The 25,007-nt window shown below is 37.3% G+C and overlaps 1 protein-coding gene across 2 annotated transcripts; it reads right to left on the bottom strand.

Moving 5' to 3' along the window:
* Nucleotides 1–1,511: 1,511 nt before the first annotated feature.
* VGAT (vesicular GABA transporter) lies at nucleotides 1,512–18,442 on the bottom strand. Of its 2 annotated transcripts, none has more exons than XM_089231062.1 (3): nucleotides 18,378–18,442; nucleotides 11,968–13,071; nucleotides 1,512–7,009 (listed from the first exon to the last, which is right to left on the bottom strand). In XM_089231062.1, exons 2-3 carry the CDS (start codon nucleotides 12,292–12,294, stop codon nucleotides 5,810–5,812), a joined length of 1,527 nt encoding a protein of 508 aa, XP_089087188.1. In that variant the 5' UTR covers nucleotides 12,295–13,071; nucleotides 18,378–18,442; the 3' UTR covers nucleotides 1,512–5,809. The 2 variants fall into 2 exon arrangements, with proteins under 2 accessions (XP_089087188.1, XP_089087187.1); XM_089231061.1 differs by lacking the exon at nucleotides 18,378–18,442 and adding an exon at nucleotides 16,316–16,860.
* Between the last annotated feature and the right edge of the window lie 6,565 nt (nucleotides 18,443–25,007).

Here is a 25,007-nt window from a genome sequence, read left to right as displayed (position 1 = left end):
ATCTCGAGACTCTCAATAACAAATAAGAACAAGTTATTTTCGAGTTGTTCAAAGAAACCACATTGGATATACGTACGGTATAATTACGTGACTTCTCAAATATACTGTATATCTATTGATAAAAATTCTATTGCATATCACAGAAGTCATACAAACAATCACATTATAATTTTGGAATGCAATTTTCTGGAAGCAGCAGAAATGGAAGACAAGGGAAGCGTTGGAAGCCCATTTTGAGATTCATAAATTGACTTGGTTCCTTTTTTTGGGGGGTATTTATGGTATGTCTGTGTACTGTATTTGTAGATGGAAGAAAACCACACTAGGCGACCAAATACCGAATTCTAGAAATAATAATTCTGATTTCGGACACACCATTTGTATGAATTCCATCATCAACGAGTATTCTTTTCTCCCGTACGCTGCTCGCGGCAAACCCCCAAATAAGTTCACAATAATTGTGATTACTTGAGATAAAATATCATTGAGTACACATAGGAAAAACTTTAATTCACATATCCTAGGAGATGAATGCGAGACGGGCCGAAAGTCCGTGACACATTTAAAAAATTATCTAAAATTAATCAATTGGTGTATAAAAGTTTGGTTTACAGTAAAATTCCTATTTTACTATAAATGGCATTTTTACCAGCAAAAAATAGTTGAAAATTTCATACGCTTCTGGCGCTGTACCATAAAACAGTGGTTCTCACGCCTTGTGGTTTTGAGGTATTCTAAGGGCGCCACGGGTGAAACTGAGATGAAAGGGAAGCCACGAAAAGTGGTGAAGGGCCCACAGAGAGCTATGAATGAATAAAGCTTTCAAGCGAAATATGATGGGTGGAAAAATGTGGCTATTTTCAGAATCCAGCAGAGCTGCCAAAAGACTAGGACCCATCTTTACCCATGGGGCAAATGTGGAAATGACCCAGGGACCTCATATCCATAGAGGGCCTATATCAGAGGTTTTCAACCTTTTCGTAGTCACGCGCTCTGCCTATACCCATCATCGAAATCAGAGCACCCTGGCGATAAGTTTGACATACGAATGAATGAAAAATCAGAATGATTTTAATCCTTGAATATCATTTGTATAAGGTGTTTAATCAAGACGTTGAGCACGAAATCAGACACGGGCATAGACCACTAGGGGTGCTTCAGGGAGCACCGTGGTGCTCGCAGGTTGAAGCAACAGGTTGAAGATGCCTGGCATATATGATAAGATCCGGTACTATGATTTTTCGAATGGACTAGATTGGATTTTTATTTTATTGGCGCGAAGACAATTAGGTCAAGCTGCGCAAAATAGTGTAAATATTCAAGATTTTACGGTTACATCCAGCTGAGTATAGGGTCCCAGGCTTTAATGAGGCATCTATTTTATTAATATACATATCTGCCATGGCTTTTACAGCGCAAAGCGCCATGTAAGCCGGATAAGGAGGGTATGCAATGCGACAACCGCATTGTGGTACCTCAAGGAACCAAAGATGGCGAACCGAACCGAACCGCAATTTTTTTCAAATGTATCATGGACTTTACCAACCCTCTACTCTTTGGTCGTTATTAATTTTAATTATCATAATATATCAATTTACTTAATATCAGTGTAAAAACCATTCATATTTCAAAGTTTTAGGTATGCAGCTAGCCTTATGGACGTTGATTGGTAGCCACTTGGTACACAGTATTTCCATTCTCATCTCTTCGTTCCGAAACACATCCGGAGTCCCTTCAGTAACCTTCTAAGGATCCCAGCTGTCCATATCTAACTTCTGTTTGAAAAACCGCTTCGGTAATTATCAATTGCTCTTTCATATCAAAATTTTAGAAACAATAGTTATTCAAGACGCCTAGCATTATTCTTCCATCTACAAATGGGAGAAGCACGTGAATATATATATAATAAACATTTCATTAAAAATATTTTTTTACATCATAATAATGAAAATTTGCCATTGAATAACATCACAATTTTAGATAACTTTTAAGTTGCACAAACCACCAAACATCATCGCACAACACACACACACATACAAATAATGCATAAATTACTGCAAACCGTAAAATATAATGACTCTTTCACATGCAACTATTATAGCACATCTACGATAAACGTATGTAGTATAATACATGGTGGTTTCATGAATATATGTCATGAATATGTGTCCGAAACGAACAAAAATTCTATGGTTGATTGAAAAATTGAAGTAAAATATGGAATAACATCAGCAAAAAAAAAAGCGGAAAAATAAAGCTGTAATTGTTTTAATTTCAGTAAATTGATAATCGTGGGAAATATGAAAATTAAAATTTTTACATGGCTTTTAAAAAGAGAAATGTCAATAAGCGACTGTTTTTTCATCGTACTCTAAGAAATTCATCATATAATAAAATATATAGTTTATATAAATAAAAATATGCCGAGATATATTGATGACTGAAATTCGTGATTTCCGATATTTTTTTCACGTGCTACATTCACCAAGTCTGAAGACAAAAATATGGAGATAGTCGTAAAAGAATTTGGAAAGAAAAAATTCAATCATTAATATCTCAGCGAATAATTCAATCGTCATGAAATAAATCAGTGATTCTTAACCGGGGTGCGGCGAAGCATTTTTGGCGGGTGTGAGACGGAAAAAAAAACAGAACATGTTGACATTATTCAAGGAAAATTGAAATGATGAGAAAAATTGAATTTTTCAATTCTTAAAAAAAAAGAAGCATACTAACAGTTTCACATGAAATATGAAGCGAAATTCATTGCCCCCCCCCCCCCCCCAGCGTCAAAGGTGAAGTTGACTGATATAATGTATATATGCATATATGAATTGACATCATCATCATTGTGCCCCCCCCCCCAGACTTCTAAGTCTATCTCCGCCTATGCATTTATTCTCAAAATATTTTGTGGTTTGTTTATATGCGTACCTCGAATTATCAGCATGCTGTGCTTAGGTTTGATACCAATGGTTAGCAAGACTCAGAAAAGTTTACTCAAGTGTCAAGCAAACAAGTATGTATTGTTGTTTTGAATGGAATCAATAAGTGAAAAATGCAATTCATTGGATCTTTTTCGCCCAAATTTCGGAAAATATTAAAAAACATTACTTTTTTAAAGTTTGGTTTTTTTGAATTAATGTTAAGAGGGGATAAAAAGCAAAAATAAATCGAATTTAACAACTGTAACCCCATAGCCAAAAAGGTAATTTGTAAAAATTAATTAATGGATAACTAATTACAAAACATTAAATAATAAATAGCAAACGCAAGAGGGAGCGGGGAGTGGCAAATCGTATTGTGCTATGGGTGCGGAACGGAAAACGGTTAAGAACTACTGAAATAAATTTTAGTATTTCTCCTCAAATTTTACTTACAGAAATATCGAAGTTCTTATCAAGTTCTATTCAATATTTTCATTTCCCTTAATTGTATATTATCACAATAATTTCCCTTATATTAATAATTTTTCAAATTTCAATTTAATCAACCGATAGAATTTTCAATCTTTCTGACACTTTTCATGAAACTACGTATTAGTTAGTTTAACAAACAACATGCATAGAAACGAAAACATTCTTTCAACGTGGGAAAAAAATCATTATTTTATACAATCGACAAAAATGTATTCTGTGTAATTAAAAACTTCGAAAAAACACACACACATACACGCTCACATATAATTATTATCATTTTTTTCATAAGTATACAAGGTATTGCCATATACACGTTCATGTCTAAAATTCTACGATTTTCTTTTTAATTATATATATATTCGGCTATGTTTAATATTAAACATCCAGTTGTAACCAGCTATAATTGGTTTATTTCCATTAAAGTTCATGCAACAGTTAATCGAATCAGGCACTTGCCCGTAATGTACGAACTGTACGAATTATCAAGGACTAGGATTTCGTTAATCGTTTAGCGACGTGACCACGAGAGGAATTTCTATCGAATAAGAGATAAGAGAGATCATCCAGGCGTTATTATATTTTGTATGCATCAGTACATTGCTGCTCATTTCTTTTTAGAAGCACACGTTAATGTCGGTAATTACATTATAATTCTTCCCCTATATATAAAGCACACTTATTTCTTTCCTCGAGATACGCACGTGACACATACCATTCTATCCTCCCAAGCATCGCATAATTGCCATTTAAATCTCCATTACGACATGTACTATACGTGATATTCTTTTCACACAAATACACTGCACAATATGGAATTTTATAGAAACATAATTTCCCATCATTGATATCAAATCTCGATACCCGAGTAGCTCATTAGAATAAAAATTCACATATTTAGTCAACATGTAACATCAAGCGTGTATGTATAATATGTATATATAATATAATTTTGTACGCTAAAAACATTTTTAATCGTTTATGTCAGAAGTGCACAAATCTTTTCGATCCGTAGGCCAGATATGCAGTATTTCTGCCGCTCGCGGGCCAGAAACTCGTATATAAAGAATGAACACATCACCCGTATTTTACTGGATATTTCTGTGATTTTTGTCGTCCCGATTTATTTTTATAAAATTTCTCGTTCTTTCCCCCATTTTCAACAAGGCTCAGTTGAATTTTCGAAATCAAGAATTAAGATAATTTTCATGGCTTATAAATTATAGTATGGTAATTATGACTCTATCATAATTAATCATAGTCAAATATTACATACTTGTCAAACATATACGTTTTTTTTGCTGAATTAAATTTTGACTTGCATTACCCATCATTTTCGCTATTGATGATTTTTCAGCGATTTAAATGATAAGTAGAAACTTAACAATTTAAAAAAAATTAAAAAGGTTTTTGCCTTTGACGATTTTTTCGGCTATAAATTGCAACTTTATTTGCCTTTGACTATTTTTTCGGCTGTAATTGGAAACTTTACTTGCCTTAACAACTTTTTTTGGTGATGCTCCGTACTTTTATAAAAGAGATATGTTCAGCCTAGGTGTTGAGTGTGTTATTTTTCTATCAGAACAACTTTGAAAGGAACCCTACGGCTGGCCGAATTTTGCGCACGGACCGGAATTTGTGCACCCGCTGATTCATATAATGTTGTATTTTGCAGAATAAAAAGGAAGACATTTTTCAAAACATGGGATCAAGAATACCGGAAGACGCTTTTTATATTGATTACATCATCATCATGTAAATGGAAGCACGATGGATAATTAAATATGGACAATATTCTTCTTTTTTTTTTTGCTCTTTCAGCTTTTGATAATAGCGTTTGAGACTTTTCCAATTTCTTTCTTTGCTTTAGTTTGTAAATACCACTTGATTGGAACGCCGTTTTTGGATTTCTTTGAGAAGTTCATAGAGAGGTGTGGGGAGTATACACACACAGTGTTTGTTGCTGGAAGATTTCGTGTATTCCGAGTATACACACACACATACACTAGGAATGTAAAATGGAAGACTAGCATCACAAGGCAGCCAGGCATGAAATAGCGCTGGAAATACACTCACACGCACAAATATTGGAAGAAACACCTAAAAATTCGATGGAATCTTTCCCGTTATTTTTTTAAATATTTTATATATATATATATATCACTCGTGGCTCCATTAAAATATCATTGGAATATTTTTCCTAGACATACATTACGCGAAAAAGTTTTCTCCCCTATTCTCTTGTGTTGTCGAGAAGAACACAAAAACTATTCCACTTGAAACTCACTTCATAAACATTCATTGCGAAATCATAATGAAGGTGCGCGTCTAAAGAAAAAAAAACCACAACAAATGTTCTTTATATAATTCCCTATAATTGATTATGATAATTATTAAGCAGTTCGCATGTGCGGATACGGAATTGGGATATGATAGGCAGCTACCAACTCCGTTGCTGATGATATGATTCCGATGACTCCGCAAAGCACACCTACGGTGATGATGAACACTTCCCAAGATATAGAGAGCCTATTCATCGTGTCGTACTTCAGCTTCATGTGGAAGTAGCACGGCCACACGAACGACAGCATGGTGCCGGTGAAGCTACCGATCAATCCCATGAGCAGCGCGAAGTGCGGGATGGTGATGGCCATCATGCAGGTGAATACCACGAGAAACACCCGCAGAGTAACGGCCCAAATTCTCAGCTCGCCGTCTTGAGCCAGGCAAGACGGAAACAGGGTCTTCGGCCTGCCCTGGAAAAGAGCGGATTCCAGAAGGTTAGCGGCAGCGAAATATGGCAGGGGGTACGAGAGAAGAGCTTTTATGACCAGAATGAGGTTGACGATCACCTTGAACCCCTTTGTGGGAAGATTGTTGGTTATGACTTCTTGGGTCTCGTCGCCAAACGTCAGGAAAGCGATCCAGGCGAAACCGGCTTTGAATATGGCCGCAGTGATGTGGCTCCAGTCCAGCATGCAGTGGAACTTGGACCTATCTTTCATGTTGCCTTCCAGACTCGGAAGAAATATTTGCGACGTGTAGCTGAAGACAACTATCCCGAGAGTCACGGGGAACATCGAGGTGTCGATCTTAAACTGTACTTTCGACCAATGCCATTCCGGTGCTCTTATGAAGCAGTATCCGAGTACCGCCACGTTGATCAGCAGGTGGGCTACGGTGCACCAGAAACTCAGGAAAGAAACGGCAGTCAGTCGCTTGAGGAATGCGCACGGCAACAGAAACATCGTCGATATCATCATCCACGATCTCTGGTCGATCGGACCCTCCGGAAAGGACCCTATCATTAGGTCACCGCACAGCACCACGTACAGGATGCAAGTCATCAGCAGCTCGATAATTTGTGCCGCGTTGACCAATTTACCTCCGAGCCTCTCCCCTATGCAGGCTTGCGCTATCGCCACGTAACTGTCTCGGACTCTGACCAACTCCCCTCTTTCGTTCGGTTCGTAGAGACATGCGACTAGAATCTTTCCGGTGTGGCAACATATATAGGCGACGAAAACCAGAGAGAAAACTGCCCAATATCCACCATACAGAACCGAATACGGAAGACTGACGATGAACATTCCCTGAAGTGAAGGAAAAAAAACACGCATTCGTTAAAGTTTACAAAAACAATATTTTTAAAATCATTAAGGATTTACAATGATTGTACAGAATGATTGTTTGAATTATTCGTTCAGTGCAGTTTTTCCAATTCCAAGCCGCGTTTCTTAACTTTTCTCAAATCTAAGGACCAGTTGAATCTCTAAAAACAATAACACAGTGGAACCTCTCGATAACGGACATCCACGGAGCAAAAAACTCTGTCCGCTAACGAGGAGAGAGAGAGAGAGAGAGTGCCCGTTAATAAAAAGTAAAACAAATTTAGGCACGTCGACATAATGTTTTAAAAAATATCCGTTAACAGGAGGTGTCAGCTAACGGAGAGTGTCCGCTGTGGCAGGCATACGGAATGTGCACACTGTATACAAAACACCAAGTTGTGCATGCCTAATTTCGTATTATTGAAACCAAACCTATATACAGTGGATATTGACCCTTTAGAAGCGGTTTTTAAAATTTTCCTGATCCACATTGTAACTGCTACATTGCAAATCACTAAACCTTCTACAGATTGCCACCTATTTTCAAGACTTTTTCCTGAATACAAGCAGATAAGTGCTCCCCCCCCCAATAAGAAAACAAAAGAAAATTGACTCCGCTTTGGTGACATGGCGTTGGTGACATTCCATCCGGCTTGTCATTCGGAGCTATCTCAGACCTTTCACCGCCGAGAACTCTCCTTCGTCGCAGGTTTCACGAGGTACTCCAGCTCCGTTGGCCTGTCGTTCTCCACGAATTTCGGTGGCTTGGTATTTATCATCGGCATCACCCTGTTCTCCACTCTCTTCCGTGTGTCTAAACGATGACATCTCTGTGTCTCTTTGTCCACCGGCTCTCTTGGCGAAGTTGAACTTTTCCATGAACGGCTCGTCGCCGCATGATCCTGGCAGGAGGGCTCTCAGGTTTTGCCAGAAGTTGTACAAGTACCAAGCCATGGTTCACTTCTTTTTTTACTTTATTCAATTTCCTTTAAAGAATTGTCTACTCAATATTATAGTAAAAGCTTAATATTAGAGTGCATGTTGCTTTACCACGGTTTCTACCCTGACTTTGGGGCGTTTCGTCTCAAAAAATTTCCCTTACCTTAAAAATCCCGTTATTGATAGGCAATTAGTTCAAAAGTAGCATTACTTGTCCGAAAATGTGTTGTTGTACTGTACATAGGAAAGTTTATGACATTTCAATGTTCCGCTTTTATTTCCCTCACTATGATACAATGACACCTGTCGTGGCTGTCTGGGAAGATAAATACTTTTTTATAGAAAAAAAATCTTTTTGTATCATTTATACTGAGCTTATATTTTTCTTTACTGTGCTAAAAGAAGGGGGGGGGGACACACAGTCTCTCTCTTTCTCTCTCCTTCCGTTATCTAACTTTGAATAAAAGTTGACTCCACCCACTGGCAGCTGATCAACTGCGGGGGGGGGGGAAATGGAAAACATGTTTTACTGTAAAAACAACTTCAGCGCCTATTTGAGCTCGTAGAGGCCGAAATAAAAGCGTTTTAAGAACCCGAGATATTTCGGGGTGACTGAAATAATGCAGATCAAGTTTGACGAGACATTTGGGAGTCGGTACATACAGTGGCCTTGATCACATAACAGTGTGCCCAAAATAATCTGCTTGATCGTTTCCCTGACTTTTCCCTGACCAAAATTTCTGCAGAAAAAGAAATATAATTCAAAATCTTGACCTTTTTCAAATGCTTTTCGAGTTTGTTTTTTTTCCTTCACGGAAATATCATTTCCCCTGACTTTTATCAAATATTTGACGACTGACATTAACCCTGACTTTCAATGTCGTTCAGAACCCTGCATAAGAAATGTTTTTGTATGCTTTTACACAGATTACGGATACGCAGTTGATTAAAATGGGAGGGGGGGGGGGAACTATTATACATAATAAAAATGAGTCATCACTGTCTGAAATAGACTTAATCGAGATTGTGCTCATTAACAAGCAGCAAGACTCTTCTAGATTTCTGAAACAGATTTCACCAATAGAAATCCAAATTACACACACACATATATATATATATTATGCAATTCCTTGGGCTAATACATAAACGGTAATATATATGTTTTTTTACATTGTGTTTGTGCTGTATGTGTACTTTGTTTTTGTATGCACTATTTATGTTAAGTTGCATATGTTTATGTGCGTAATAAATTTCAAATTTCAGAAAAAAAACAAAAATTAGGTAGATTATACTTTTTTCTGTCTTTCACCACAAAATACAAAAATAATTCGATAGTTTATGGTAGCATTGATTAAATTATATTTATAGCGCTGTATACATAGCACAGTTTTGAATTAGAATGGCATTAATTAGATTGATTCCAATGATTAATTTAGTCAGTGATTTGCTTTGTGCATTATTATTATTATCATTATTATCACTATTAACCTCTTTACGATTACAGGCGTAATATTGCGTCCAAATGCCAGTGGAATAAATTCAAACAAGTTCACTGTGTTTTCTTCACTATCTCTACTGAAGTTGCTCTTTTTCTCTAAATTCCTGTTAATGTTTTTTTTTTACATATATAATGTTTCTTTCTACTATGCATGTAAGAGCAAAAGAGAAGAAGTAGGGTGAGGAGTGAAAAGAGGACTCTATAAAAAAACTCTCTTATCTATCTTACCAATTATACTTTTTCCTTTCATATATATTTTTTCTTTCCTCTATCTTTTTCTTTTTCTAACGTGCGGGTTAGGTTAACACAAGGTTAGATTTATCGCCGATTCGTCAAATAGAGAAAATCCAAATTTCTTGTCAAAAGCTTGTGCGTGAAGTGGTTAAACTATACCCCTAACTCGTATGCAGCTACATACTCTTCCTCGACCTTACATGCAATTCTTCTCTACTTTTTCGAGTTAGAAAAGCTATTACGAGTCAAATATCTTCGTGGATGTTGCTCAAATTAACACCTTTTAGTAACTTGTTATCCCCACTGTGCGGTCGTGTCGTCATCGTGCTGGACTTTCGTCCTGATGATCCGGTTTCGAATTTCGTTGACGACACAGTGGTGGTCGGCTGAAGTTGCTTTTCCTGCTTTGAGGCGCGAATGCGAGCCGGTCTCATATTTGAAAAAGTCTCTCCGCAGAGAACAGTCAGATCTACAACACGATACTGACATAACAAGGGGAAAAAAAATTCAATCATTTCCATCTTTACTTCAGATTGTGGAAAATAGATGGCAGCACGAACACGAAACAAACGCAACTCGACATCATAATTACGTTAGGGCCACACATACACTGAGAAAACTCATTCTCCGGCGTGTGCCGATTCGTTAGAAAATTCCGTAGACAGTACCGTATTCCGTGTACGAGGTGCATGTACGGTTAAGTAGTAACTTGTCACCGAACGAATTTTCTTATACCTAATACTATATATGCATCAAGTTTTTGTTAAATAAATGTAATTTAATAGTTGGGACCAAATTATTATACATGTTGACGGACCAACAGGTGTTAAGAAGCGCTGCGGTACCTTTTTAAAACATTTATTAATAACTAAAACTGAATACAATCTTCTATCTATATATTCAGAATTTCGTCTCTCTCTCTCTCTCTCACACACACAGTTACTTCTTATTTTAAAAATGTCTCTAAGCAAATATTTGAGCAAAGTATTGGAAGGAGTTAAGCTGTAATAAGGAGGACAATGTACATTTGGAGGATCAAGATTTTTCTTGAATTCTTTAGTTCACACACCTCTGCTGTACCGCGAATGATTTGGAGCATGCTTTATACCGTATAAGAATGGGAAGTATTTGCATTTTTTTCCCCGCTTAGTAAAGGGCAGTGAAGGGAATCCCTCTCAAGTGTCAAGGATAGGTAATCCTTACAGTAAGGATTATCTGGAATATATTCACAAGGAAAAAAAAAGCACAATGTCTTAGAGAAATTTTCTTATCTTCTTCTTTTTCTAATTTCTTCAATCGAGTACATCTAATAAAAATTTTGTTAGAGTTGAGTATATCAGCACATTCTCAAACTATTACGGAATGTGAGAGTTATCTATTTGTTACATATCGTCCCCTCATGCCAAAAGCATGAATGTGAAAAGGTCAAAAACTTGGGAAATGACATTTGAATGTACATATACTCTATGAGCGTCATTTCCCTAAAATGCTTTGTAATATACATTCAGTAGGATTAAACGTTCGTGTTTCTGACGAAACTTAGATAGAAAAATGAGGGCTCCAACCAGTTGACAAACCCAAAAAGTGTGAAAGGTTGCACATTCACGCTTTTGGCATGAGGGGGGGGGGGGACGATATAAGAGTCCAGTTGCAAAAAATCGAAAAGTATAAATGGAAATAATAATAATAATAAAGGTATCTACGCGTAATCAAAGAAGAGAAAAGGAAAAACACAAAAGATGCTAGAAAATCTTATGCAAAAGGGATATGGAAGAAATATCCAGAAAAATTCAATTAATTCTTGCACTAATCCTGCTGATTAAATTCATTAGCATGGACTGCTTCAAGATTTGTTCATTCGAAGCCTTAATTCAAGGGAGGATCAAAAACTGGTGGTTCGCGAGCTTTAGCTGCCCTTTGCATCTTCGTATCCGACGCTCAGCTTACACTGAGCTCTCAAATCAAACAATTGAAATATTTTTGAATTTTAAGTACAAAAATGGCTATAAATTTAAAACTTGAACTATGTTCTCACGTAAAGGTCTCTCAACGAAAGGGGCGTCTTTAGAAATTCGGATTTTTCTGTCAACGTTTGCGTTCACTAAATCCGGCATCTGTTCCCTCAGAATATAATCGAATACGACCAGAGCCTGATATACGTCCTGGACCTTCATCGCATTCGAGTTTTTGATACCCCCTGCCTTAATTATTTCCGTAATTAACACATTTTTTGCTCATGGATGAACGTATTTAAGAAATATTAACATACCTGGATGGCGTTGGTGACATTCCATCCGGCTTGCCATTCGGAAATCTCAGACCCTTCACCACCGAATTCTCCTTCGCCGCAGGTTTCACGAGGTACTCCAGCTCCGTTGGCCTGTCCTTCTCCACCGATTTCAGTGGTCTGGTATTTATCATCGCCATCGCCCGGTTCACCACTCTCTTCGGTGTGTCTGAACGATGACATCTCTGTGTCTCCTTGCCCACCGGCTCTCTTGGCGAAGTTGAACTTTTCCGTGAACGGCTCGTCGCCGCATGATCCTGGCAGGAGGGCCCTCAGGTTTTGCCAGAAGTTGTACAAGTACCAAGCCATGGTTTACTTCTTTTTTTACTTTATTCAATTTCCTTTAAAGAATTGTCTACTCGATATTATAGTAAAAGCTTAATATTAGAGCGCATGTTGCTTTACCACGATTTCTACCCTGACTTTGGGGCGTTTCGTCTCAAAAAATTTCCCTTATCTTAAAAATTCAGCGTTATTGATAGGCAACTAGTTCAAAAGTAGCATTACTTGTCCGAAAATGTGCTGTTGTACATAGACAAGTGTATTACATTTCAATGCCGTTTGGATTATACAACTTTAAATTACAAAAATTAATTCTTGTTCGTTTAAGTTGGTAACGCATTAATAACAGGACGAATGTCATGAACCTCTTGTATTCAGGTAAAAATCTGTATGATATATTTGATACATGCACGTATACATATATAGATTTTTGCTTGCTTTTAATGTATGTATATTAAATCTCAAAATAACGACCTCGATAAATATTCATCAATCACAGCTATTTTCTCGGTGTGATAACCTATTTGTTTCTCTTGGCCGTGATTTCAGCAGTGAAATGAAATTTATCGGCGGAAAAAATTCATTTTCTCTTGCTTGGACTTGGTCAGCAGTGATTTGATCGAATGATATTTGAATATTTATGATAGAAAAATTTCTTCAAAAATGTTCTGGAAGCCCTTTGAAGAAGAAAAAAGGAATCGCGTGCGTTTACATCTTGGAAATTAATTGTTCCTGAAAATATGTACTTTGACAAAATAAAACGTGTTTTTCTGGGTTTTTATAGGGAGGGGGAAGTTGTGGAACCTGAAAGTAGATCGTTCAGAAAAATATTACTATCATCAGTAAAATTGTTATTACAGTAAATCATATTCACATTAGTCACTATATATGACACATATCAAGAATTCACACTTTCATGTCTCCATATTAAAAAATTGTCAAATATTTTGAAGTCATTAGAATCGTTTTTTTCGTTTAGTTATGATTTATAATAGAATTATTCAGTTGTAAAACTGTGAGACACGCCTTTCTAAAAAAGATCCAAAATTTCTCAGCGAAGGCTCCAGAAATTATAAATTTTAAAAATTACCCAATAAAAAATTTCTGCTGTTCAAGAAGCTCAGGAGTTCAAATTTTGTGGGCTCAGGGAACTTCTACAGCAAAAGGTTTAAAAACCCCTGTCCTACTAGTATGTGATTATCGTAACTATACATTATAAATTAAAAAAAAAATTATCTGCGGTCTGAATTGCTTAACTCAGGAAAATAATATTAACGAATTCAATTTTCAAAATTATGACGTTTTTTATGACTCTTAAAGTGAAAAGAAAATTACTCGGATTATTGTGAAATTTACGAGAGATTTTTATAAAAAATCTGCTATATTACTTTTTTAAATACAATAATTTCTGCCTTTATAAAAAACCACAATGAACGATTTGAATATTAGTTTTTTCTAAAGTAATTGAATTATAGTGGTTAATATAAGCGCGAAACTGATGTCAAAGCTAAATGAAGTGTTAATGTTGTTAGTATCAAAGCTAATGATGTTCGTTGGAAACGCTGTTATTCAAAATGAAGCATAAGGCAAAACAAAAATAGCTAGCATTGTGATAGAATGTACAAAAACTTTTTGATTTTTTTTACTAATTTGGGAGTTACGTGAAAAAAAAACCAATTTCTCCAGGACTCCTGCCCCTTCCAAAAAAAAAAATTGCACAAGGCATAGAAATATTTTTCACATTTCTAGCACAAGTGTAAGCTTTTGCATCGCTTTAATTTTGAGTAACAGCGCTCCTAGTGATTATTTAGGAGATGGGGCAGCTCTTTTCAGTGTTGCCAAAGGAAACTTGGAGAGTTAACCTTTCGCATTATGTTGATATGTGAGAAAAAAATTAATTACATCAGTCACAGGCATGTTTTCTTTCTGTACCATTCGTTTTGAATTACCCTGTATAAGTTATTTCATATCCAGTGAAACTTCGATATAACGATACTCTGCGACCAGGAAAAAATATAGTTTTAAAGGGTTCTTCGCATAGACTAAAGATATAAAGATATAAATGTATTATTCTAATTCTGTGGTTCTTCGTCACATCGAGAGGTAGAATTATATCATCAGGTGCCACCAAATTTACGCTGTTGTTGGTAGCTCTTTGAATTGGTATTTTTAGCACCACCATTAAATGCAGTTAAAAGTATTCACAGTGAAAGTAATTGATTAGTTGATTAACACAGAATTCGGTTACTGTAATTTTTTTTCACCCTGTAAAGGATTTTACTGTGCAGTACTTTTGTGTTCTACACAAAAAAAGCAACTTCACGAAAACTCTATTAACAGTTTCAGAGGGTAGAAAATAGTACAAAATACTAATGTAATAACTATAATGTTACAAATAACAATAATGCTATTATTGGATACCCTCGAAAGAACAAAAACTGGTGAGGATTTTAAAAATATACTGAGAACGCGATTTTGAGCGAAATATAAAATACATCGTTGTAGAGACGAGAGAGAGAGAGATACAGATAGTAAAGAGATAGAGAGAGAGAGATAAAGTTAGATAGATAGAATGAGAGATAGAAAGATAAAGTTAGATAGATAGAGAGAGAGAGAGATAAAGTTAGATTGATAGAGATAGCGAGAGAGAGATAAGGATAGATAGTGAGAGAGAGATAAAGATAGATAGAGAGATTGCGAGAGAAAGATAAAGATAGATAGAGAGATTGCGAGAGACAGATAAAGTTAGAATGATAAAGATAGATAGAGAGATAGATAGATAGAGATAGCGAGAGATAGAATGGTTTCGAAATATCCTCAAAAAATATCATTGTAGTTGTTTATTGTTAAATCAAGTATCGTTGTAGCGAGGTTTTACTGCGTTATTATTTTGTATGAATTTATGAGAGCAATTTATACAGTGCAAAAAAAATTGATATCTTTTTAAATGTAAATTTCTAACACAAACATGTGCAAACAGCACAAGAAAAGCAATAATAAAAAAAATCAGTGTCAAATTAAATAATATATTTTACATTAGATTTGAATATTTTGGATACAGAACAACCATTCAGTTGAGAAACTTTATTTAACTTATCAATTTTTTTTTTAATATGTTCAATAGAAAGTGTTTATCCTCTTATTGGGTATCTATTCACAGACTTTGTTCACTCTCGTGGTTTCAATCAGCTTAAAACGTATACCTTTAATCTCATATGTCTTATATCCTTACCAACAAGAAAATTTCCGAGATTTCGAAAAAAATTAAAAATATACAGCATTTATGAAAAAAAAAAACATAACATAAAAATGTGATTTGAAATTTCTACGTGATTATCAATTTACTTGAGCGAAAATCCCGAGTCCCACTGAAGTACCAGACAAGACCCGGACTCTGTCCCTTGAGGGATATAAGCCCTTTACCCGACTGGGGATCCCGAGTCCCACTGTAATTATCAATATTTTAAAATATCTCACAATCAGTATCAAAAATATTCATGTAATAAATTTTTTTTTGTTTGTGTCTAATATCGATTGCAACAGTTGAAGGAGTGAAACTCCGATCAATAATTTGATTTTTTTTTCTATGAGATATTTCCCAAGTTCAAATTGATGAGAATTTGTATGTACTTCATAAATTTGTTTCGTTATGCTACCTATGAATTTCAGGTAGGAAAATTTAAGAACTTCCTCCCTCCCCATGAACTAGATCCGATCCTCACCCACCCCAATTGCAGACCTAACTAATTTGCAACACGTCAAAAAAAAGTGTCTGTCCCCCCCTTTACGAGAGAATTCCTTGGAATTCGCAGATGGCAACCTTCAGGAATTTCTCTCTCTCCCGAGAGATCTCACGCTCTCTCTACATATACATCGAATATCGAGTGCTTTTCCCTCACTAAATACGCGATTCTCGGAACCATTATACGATTTCTAGGAATGTTCGCCGATTCCAAGAAAATTTCGATAAAATTTCACGGATATTCTTATGAAATTTAAAAGAAAAAAAATATTATTTTTTTTATTATTGTTATTATCTAATGCTTACCGGGGAGAAGTTCCTGGTGGTACGTCTTATTTCCCGGAATGCTCCACATCCGGGAATTTCCGGAGAAGTAACAGTATGACGACGAGCCTCGATTCTGCGGAGGTCCAAGAGCAGCGCATGCGCAACGTGCTCGCCGCTTGTACATGTCAAGGGTGGCAAAGCGAGGGCGCTTGTGTTGCCAGTATACGATTTTTGTGCCGTCTCCTTTTTCGCACAAAACCTCCATTTTTATTCGTCAATTCTCTCACACATCGCATGATAACAACAACGGCCAGGCATCTAATATTTCTCGGATTCACGGTGCATTGATTATTCTTCGTAGGCACGATAATGTCGAGATAATTTAGCTGGCATTGCCTCGTAATTAGGTTTGGATTGAAAAAGTGTTTTCAACATTCCTTTGTGCATTTCCAAACGTCAAAGGTCACCTTTGGGTTACAGATTTTTGTTGTTGCTTTACAAATACTTCTCGTATAACATTAATCGTTAGTTGCTTTTAGGGTGGCTCAACGGGACCCTCAGTCCAACTGGGAAACTAACCTTAGGACCCACTCTTGGTGGAGTCACACTGATGGGTGAGGATGGATAAAATGCCTATTCCTTAACATTCAAAAAGTATCATTTAAAAAAAATTAAATTGATGAAATCAATATATAAAGAAGAAGAAGAGATAAGGCAGAGTCGTGTCTCCAGTGGTGTAAATGGTAGCATGCTTGCCCGATTTACAAGAGGAACTAGGTTCGAGATACGGCGGAAACCAGATGACTTTTCTTTCAGAGTCACCTTGACATAATATCCAGAAAATATATACTTCCTTGATATCTTGGGCTGAGAAAAAAAGCCCTCTCTACCGTCCCACCTGGAAGCCATTTGCTGAAAGTTAAGAGAGGGTACTAATATACTAACTCTACTTCAGTGCCTCGCGCCACATGCGGGAAATAATGAAGGCACGGTATTTCACACTAACTGCAACGGCAATTTATACCATTCCATTAATAAATGCTCAAAACTTGGAACACAAGCTGAAAATATAGTGTGCTTAATCTGTAATCAATGAGAAAAATAATTCCCGCGCATACGTAGCGAAGTTCACTACAGCAGTTTCATACTCGCTATGCATATTTTCAAAGGACAGGGGCCTACGCAGGATCGATGCTTGGGTGGGAAAAAGCACGAAAAGCTTAGAGGCACAATGAATTTCTTAGAAATTGCGATTTATTAGCCTTCGGCTTCAAATTCTGCACTTCGACTTGGATGCACCAGACATTTTAGCACAAATCTATATATTTATCAAACATACATAGCATCATTCTTCGTAACCGAAATCTCTTCTATGTCCCACCATACATAACTAACGTGTTGGAAAATTTTCCTCTTCTTCGCTTCCTCAACAGGTGTGGAAGTTCTCATTTTCGACATGCTTTTTTTCCCCTTCTTGCATGTATGCACATATTTTTGTATATTCATTAGTGAAACTATATTATTATTTGTATTTATTCTTTGCCTTTCTGTATTGCAACGTACTATTTGTTCTTTTTCTTCACTCCACTGTAATTGGGTATATGCCTGTTGTGTGAGTTTATCAATAAATAAATAGCATTGAAATTAACAGAAATCGATTATAATAACATGCACACACACAAAGGTATTCTCTTTCTATATTTTGATTTTTTAAAAACAAAACCATTTTACACGAGCCCTCTATGCCCCCCTCCTCCACGCACGCCTCTTATCCCAATATGCTGTAGGAAGTGGGGACATAGCTGACGAAATTTTGCTGACAAGGAGGGACGGGGAGTCAAAAATGGCCAAAAATCTGCTGATGTATTACTTTAATATCCCCTAAAGACAAAGGAAATCGTTTCGTTCTCATTTCTTTCCCTATGACCTTGCAGGGCCCAACTTTGACAAGACGGAATCATGGACAGAGTTGCAAATTTGAGATCCCTCAAATTTATGGGACCCTGAATAAATTTTTCACTTGCCTATGCAGACATCACACCCATTAATGAAATGAAACGCGAGAATTAGGAAATCGAACATTCCTCAAAATTATACTCACCTCATATGTTATTAGGTTTTTTTACCTCATCTCAGCAAAGATTTTGAACATCCCTTCTTTCCAAGAAAAACGGGAAATAATGATGGGATTTCCTCATAAGAGCTTCTCTTTTTTTTTTCAAATTGTTTACATCAGAAATACGTAGATTTTCATCGATAAACAAGCACAATGAAAACATCTCAATGGCCTAACAGCTGTAATGCAGGTACACAACAGCTGTGTGTAAATACAGGTTTACATATCATAGCCAATAAGACACGCTATTGGCTATGGAATTCGTTAATAAAATCACGCGTGTATCTTTCATCGCCGAGAAGAGGGGAACGATGGAAGGTACCTCCCACTCCCCCCAAAAAATATTGATTTTGATTTTTTTTTTCTCATGACTTTTTAAAAAAACATTTTTTTTTTCAATTTCAATTTTATTTCAGTTCAATATACGTCATAAATTACATATTGTTACAATGTACAATATATTATTAGTCGACAAGAGGCAGGTGCCTGTACAGTCGACCGTAAACAATTTTTTTATGATCAAACTTTTGGTAAAAGGAAATAGTAGATGCTAAATGGCAAAAGAAAATACATCTAGGTGCTAGTAAGAAAAACTACTAGGTGCTTTATGAATTTGTATATATATTTCCTTGTTTTCTCATTTGTCTTCCTCATGCTGAATTCTCAATGTGTGCTTCCGTTGCGCGTACATATTTTTGTTTTTTGAGTTTGTTGATTTTATTTTTAACTTGTAAATTATTATTATTATTATTTGCTTTTCTATTAATTTTCATTACCTGTATTTTTGTATTGTTATGTCCGTATGTTTCCCATCTCTGTAATTGGGCTCAGCCTGTTGAGATGTGTAAATAAATAAATAAATAAGCATTGATACATGAAACAGTATGAATAATAATTATTAATATACACATATTCGTAGTAATGTACAATTACAAATACATTCAATATATTCAAATACAATTTTCACATGTAATACATTCAGATATGTATTTCATACCTGATGCTGAGTTAGATAGAATTATGGCACACGCAGGCATAAAAGTAATAAGAATTTCGCTATTGGATATTAAAGTATACGTAAATATCATCTGTTGATAAGATTAATTTGAAAATGGCTTTTTTTTAAATTTTGTGTAGGTAGGTAAATTTTGAATTTCTAAAGGTAATACATTGTAAGGTTTAGTAGGAGCTAAGTAGTAGAAATGTTTCCGGAAAATTTCTTTTTCACAGTGGACAATAAAATTTTCAGTTGGTCATCATTATTTGGTACGTTGTTATTTGCTACACATAATGATTTATCCCGGTATAGAGTGAGAAGAATTTGGTATATTGGAACATTATATCTAAAAGTTAATTAGTTTAAGGTTCTGTGTATATTGAAGTACGAGGAGGACAAACAGTATTCATGGTTCTAAAACATCTATTTCGGATTGACAATATTGATTACGACTCTCTAGCAGAGGCGGATTTCAGGGCCGTCTTGGGAGCGTAATTGGTCCCCTGGCCAAGTGATTCGTCTGAGGCCCTACCTGACCGATTCTCGAAAAATTCAACTACTTCACATTTTTTTGAGGCCCCTCTTCTACTGAGACCCCCGGGTGGTCCCCATGAGTTAAGACGGCACTGGCGGATTTATGGTTTTACCACCTGTGAGCAAAACAAATTTTTCCACCCGTTCTCCCAATAATTTCCTGAATTTTGCCACTCCTGCGAACTTGCCGCTCTTGACTATAGTTTGCTAAGCCCCCCCCCCCCCCCATCCCATCTCCGTAAATACGCCAATGTGCAAAATAGTAGTTTTCCTTACAGTATTTTGATCTCTAAAATCATATCTCATCCTATGTGCGAGTAAATATGGCATTTTTCACACTTAAAAGGTCTTAAAAACGTCAACCTTGGTTGTAACGACACCTCGGATATAACGACAGCATTCCGCGGAATTTTCGATATCGTGATGACCGAGTTTAAGTGAAAAGTGCTTTGACGAAAAAAATCGTATACCTGGGAAATAATGTTTAGAGGTCTATTGATCGTCTCCGAGGCCTTACAACGCTCAAGTTCAGCCGATGAAAAGTGCATTTAAACAGTTTTGATTCTGAGAACGTGCACGTTTACGAATCTCGATTTGACGCTGCCTCTCTCTCTCTTATATGACGAGAAAAAAAGAAAATAGAACAAAAGTATGTATTAAGCCTTTTCAGACGAGTGTCAATTTATGATAATTTCACCGCTCTGCGCATTTTTCTTTATGATTGAGCCATTGCTCAAAAGGTTGCGTTAAAGACAAACGTATGTGGAATCCGGGGATCGATTTATTATTTGTGCTTCTGGTTGGAGTATGATATATTTGTCGTTCGATCAGTTACTTCTTGTTATCTCATGCGGAGCGACGGCATGATGAGCGAATCCAAAGCTCATTTGATGCGGAAATCTATTCGAAAGTCAACGAAGAAAACTTTCCTCAAGCTGTTGTCGATGCCTTCTCCGGCTAGACTGCTTTCGTCGAAACAGAAGAAAACACTCTTCCTCAAGGCGGTGTATACGGTCCGCAACTACATGGGACGCCCGACCGCTTCCTGCGAGGTCGACAAGCACGGTCTGTATGAGTACGTCGGTAACCTCTTCCGGACCGATTCGGACATCCGCAAAGACTATCTCAACGACAAGGCAAAGGCCCTCCCATCTACGTCGTGCAGGATATACGCCGGCATCCTCAAGTGTGAACTCGAAGAGAGCGTGAAGCTCGGGATGAGCGACGCCATATTCGTGAGGGTCTTCACGAATGCCAATCAGTACTTCGACACCGCCGACCAACCGGCGAGTCTGAGCCCGCGCTGGAACGAATTCTGCGAGCTGACTGTCAAAGCGGGTGACACTGACGTCATAGCTCAAGTTTGGGCGAGACAATCCAATGGGGATTGCTACATGATAGGACGGGCTGTCCAGGACATAAAGTTCATACCTTGCACGGGTGATTCTATCTGGCTGTTCATCGACGACATCGAAAAAAACAAGAAGATCCGAGGCTACCTCAAAGTGAGATACGCCTTCAAGACCGACGAGCCAAAGATACGTCTCAACACTCAATTCCAACACCTGTTGTTTTGCTACCTGTCCTTCGAACATCTTTTACATATTGCGAATCCGAACATGGTTATTGAGGTCCCGGTGCAGACCAAGGCGTTGGATGTGTCGAACCGGAAGATAAAACTCTATCGACACGCCCTACCGAACATCCTGCCGCAAGAAGCGATATCGTTTCTGCACCAGCACATTATACAGAGCGGCCTGACCGATTACGAAAACGTGCTGTGCTGTTGGCTCGTCACGAATCATTACTACCTCAAGACCGACCGGGTTCAGCTGAGCGCCGTGTACGCGTTGCTTCAAGAAGTCACCCTGATGGAGCAGTGCCAGCAGAACTTCTTCGAGAACGAGCTCAAGAAGTCTTTTCTAGCGGAGGTCGACAGCAGCGTCGAAAAATGCCTCGAATGGTTGTGCAATAGTCTCATGTCAGAGATCAACACAGATGATGGCAAAATGGTTATGCAACAGACCATCGGATTTCTGATGCACGTTGACACATATTATAACGACGGAACTCTCCATAGGGCCACCGAAGTCATGAAGGAAAGAACTGTCTACGTGTCGAAGGTGCTTTTCGAATTGCACGCACAGCGGGAACATCCAGTGTGGTCTCAGACTCTGACGGACGATGTCATCACCGACATCCTCGACATACTCGAGAAACTGAAGATAGCTGACGAGCTGTTGATGAACTCGGAATGGAAGGCATCCTACACTAGCATCGTGCACCAGAACCTATACAAAAAAGTTACGTCCTCCGTGGGATTCGTGATAGCAAGTCTCGCGGACGACGCCAAGTGCCGCAACCCGGAGAACGTTACGCTTCTGATCAGTGTGTATACCACCCTGAATAATCTGCTGACTTACATCGTCGAGCATATGCCTGAACCTAGCAACCGCGAGTTCACGAGAGTCGAAGGTTGCAACCTCTGGATCGGGTCTGAACTTTTCGAAACCTATCTACGACTGCTGGAATCGAAACATCAGGTGTACCTGGAGTCTTGGCTGGAGAACTGTGGCAACAAACCCGTTCCGACTGATAGGGACCCGGTCTTGAGATACGTGAAGGATCTTTTGAAGGAGTGGGAGAAGCTGACGTGGCTCGACGCCGTTCCACCGACCTTCGCACTGCTTCAAGTGTATCGCAAAAAGTGCAGTTATCTGTCTAAAGGGATTTTCGAACGAGGCAAGATCCGCTCTTGGTACTGCGTCGGCGAACCGTTCTACATCACGCAACCGATCTGCAACATGCTGAACAGGATGCAGAGCCTCACCGACAGTGTGAAAATGATCGCCGACCGAACGCAGGACTGTTGGACCGTAGAGACGACTGGTATATTGGCGATCGAGGTCGGGAAACTGTACTCTGACACGGACAGTTTGCACGACGTGTACGAAATTCTCCAGCAGAAGATAGAGCAGAGCATCCGTTACTTCATGAAGTCCCTCACGGTCGGCAACACGCCGCACACGTCCATACTGAATGAGTTTCAGAGTTACTTGGACAATATACGCAGATCCATCCGAGATCATCTGGATTCTGTACCGAGGCACAGAATGAAGAAGTCTCTGACGCATCTCTTCGAAGACATCATGCTCGAGATTTCCGAAGGAACTCGGAAGTACCTGGGGACAGTCAACTCGAACGCAGTCGAATACTTCCTGGAAAAAGCTCTCGACGATATGTCGGATCTCTGAGAGAAAAAGATGAGAGAGAGAGAGAGCTCTCTCTTTTATTTCAAAGAATTTTCGTTGTTATTTTACACTATATATTTTCATATTTTCTTTAACGTTTTTTTTCAAGGGAATATCGATCTTTATTATTTTATGAAGTAGTTGTTTTTCTTAACACATGCTGTTGATATAAATATAAACAAGGTATAATATATACGGATTTGGTTTCTGTTAAAAAATATTTTTTTTGATCTTTTTATTTTCAATTGAAAAAAATAAATAAAAACCATTTGATGAGATCACGTGAAGATTTTCTTGAAAGATCTCGATTTTTTTCTTGAGTGGCAAATATTAGCGTATACACGGGAAAATTGTCTTTGACCCACCCACCTCATGTAAGATATTGCTATCTTTTGTAAACTATAAGAAAATTGTCTTCATAGAGAAATTTATCCGAATTGATTGTGTATTACTTCACGTATGTGTGTGTGTGAGACCTTCAAACCATTTTATATTCAAAAAATTCCTTTTTGTTTGAAATTTAAAGCTATGGTTTCAGATTTTGTTTATATATGTAAGGATTTTTACCCATCACAAATATATGTATAATAAATTTCTTGGTTCTGAGAGAAAATGGAATTCTCTTTTATTTAAACCGCTTATGTTTGGCAAATTAGTAATTAGAAATTATCCACTCAAAACTTTGATAATCTGAAGATTTAAAAAAAAAAAGGAATTGTTTTTCAATTAGCGCTTATCCAAAGGTAGCTGTAGCTATGAGAACCTGAAGAAACAATCAAATAAAAAAAGTTAAGCATCAGATCATAATTTATTAATAAAGTATGTGAAAAGAATGCAAGAATTTCATGTCTTTCCAAAAACAGTCTACATTTCTTAATGCATGTCTACATTTCTTAATATTTAACCAATCATTTGAATATTAAAATTCTCAAAGCGCAACCTGTGGTGCTATATTAAATACTTGTAAAAGAATTTATAAGCTATGGTCAAACTCAGAAAGAAACAAGGACCCCCTTCCATTGGGCTATGTCATAGCTGTTTGATGTATATTTCAACCTAATTCCTGGTTTTCCTGAAACATCCTTCTGAAAGCCACTGCCTGATAACCTAAGCTTCATCTAACAACAGCAAACGTTTTGAAAGGAATGAACTCCGTGTAAGAGGGAAAAAGGCTGCGACTGGTAAAAAAATAGTTTAAGGTCTCTCTCTTAAATGTAAAAATATCCCATGTTTATTGCTTAAAGTTCTAATGCAATATTTATTTTTTTCACTGAATTTTAGAAGTCTCTCCACAGAGAGCACACACAATCAGTCTTAAAACATTTAAAATTCATACATAATACCATGGGCCCCCCCCCCCCCCACAAAGCGGGGCTGACAGGGCTCTAGCCCTGTGGTTGGGACAATTCTCATCAATTTTTTGTTTTTTTACACTGTAAGTTAGCCATAGAAAGTGTAACTGAGGCCCTGCTTCAGATGTGTGGCCATGCATAATGCAACAGAAACAATAGCCTGCCAAATTGTTTGCTTCCGAATTAGGCAGACAGATGGAAGCACTTAACCAGCATTCCACAGAAGAAAAAAAAAAACTCTGTCACACATAACACATACATAGCATACTGACATGTGCCAATAGAGGCTCTTTGAAGTGTCTCAGAGAAATATTTAGTAGGGGAGGGGGGGTACATGTGTGATCTAATAGTAGATGGAAATTAATCATCGGATATCTACATACAGTACAGTGTGACCTAATTGGCCCTTACACCATAAAAACCAAAATCCAATCAATCTCTCTCTCTCACACACACTGGCTGAACGAAAAATGTCTAAAAG

This window comes from Pholcus phalangioides, unplaced genomic scaffold (genome assembly GCF_987345545.1).
Source record: "Pholcus phalangioides strain wild (caught in Gottingen) unplaced genomic scaffold, Ppha-v1.0 ptg000004l_1, whole genome shotgun sequence".
NCBI classification, from domain to species: Eukaryota; Metazoa; Arthropoda; class Arachnida; order Araneae; family Pholcidae; genus Pholcus; species Pholcus phalangioides.
Note: the sequence above shows the minus strand (reverse complement) of the source record. Positions and strands in the feature narration are given on the sequence as shown.

Coding starts and splice junctions, on each gene's coding strand:
- VGAT (XM_089231062.1), bottom strand. CDS start 12,294: ATGGCTTGGTACTTGTACAACTTCTGGCAAAACCTGAGGGCCCTCCTG. Junction 7,010..11,967: donor ATGTCACCAACGCCATCCAG/GTATGTTAATAT, acceptor CCTTCACTTCAG/GGAATGTTCATCGTCAGTCT.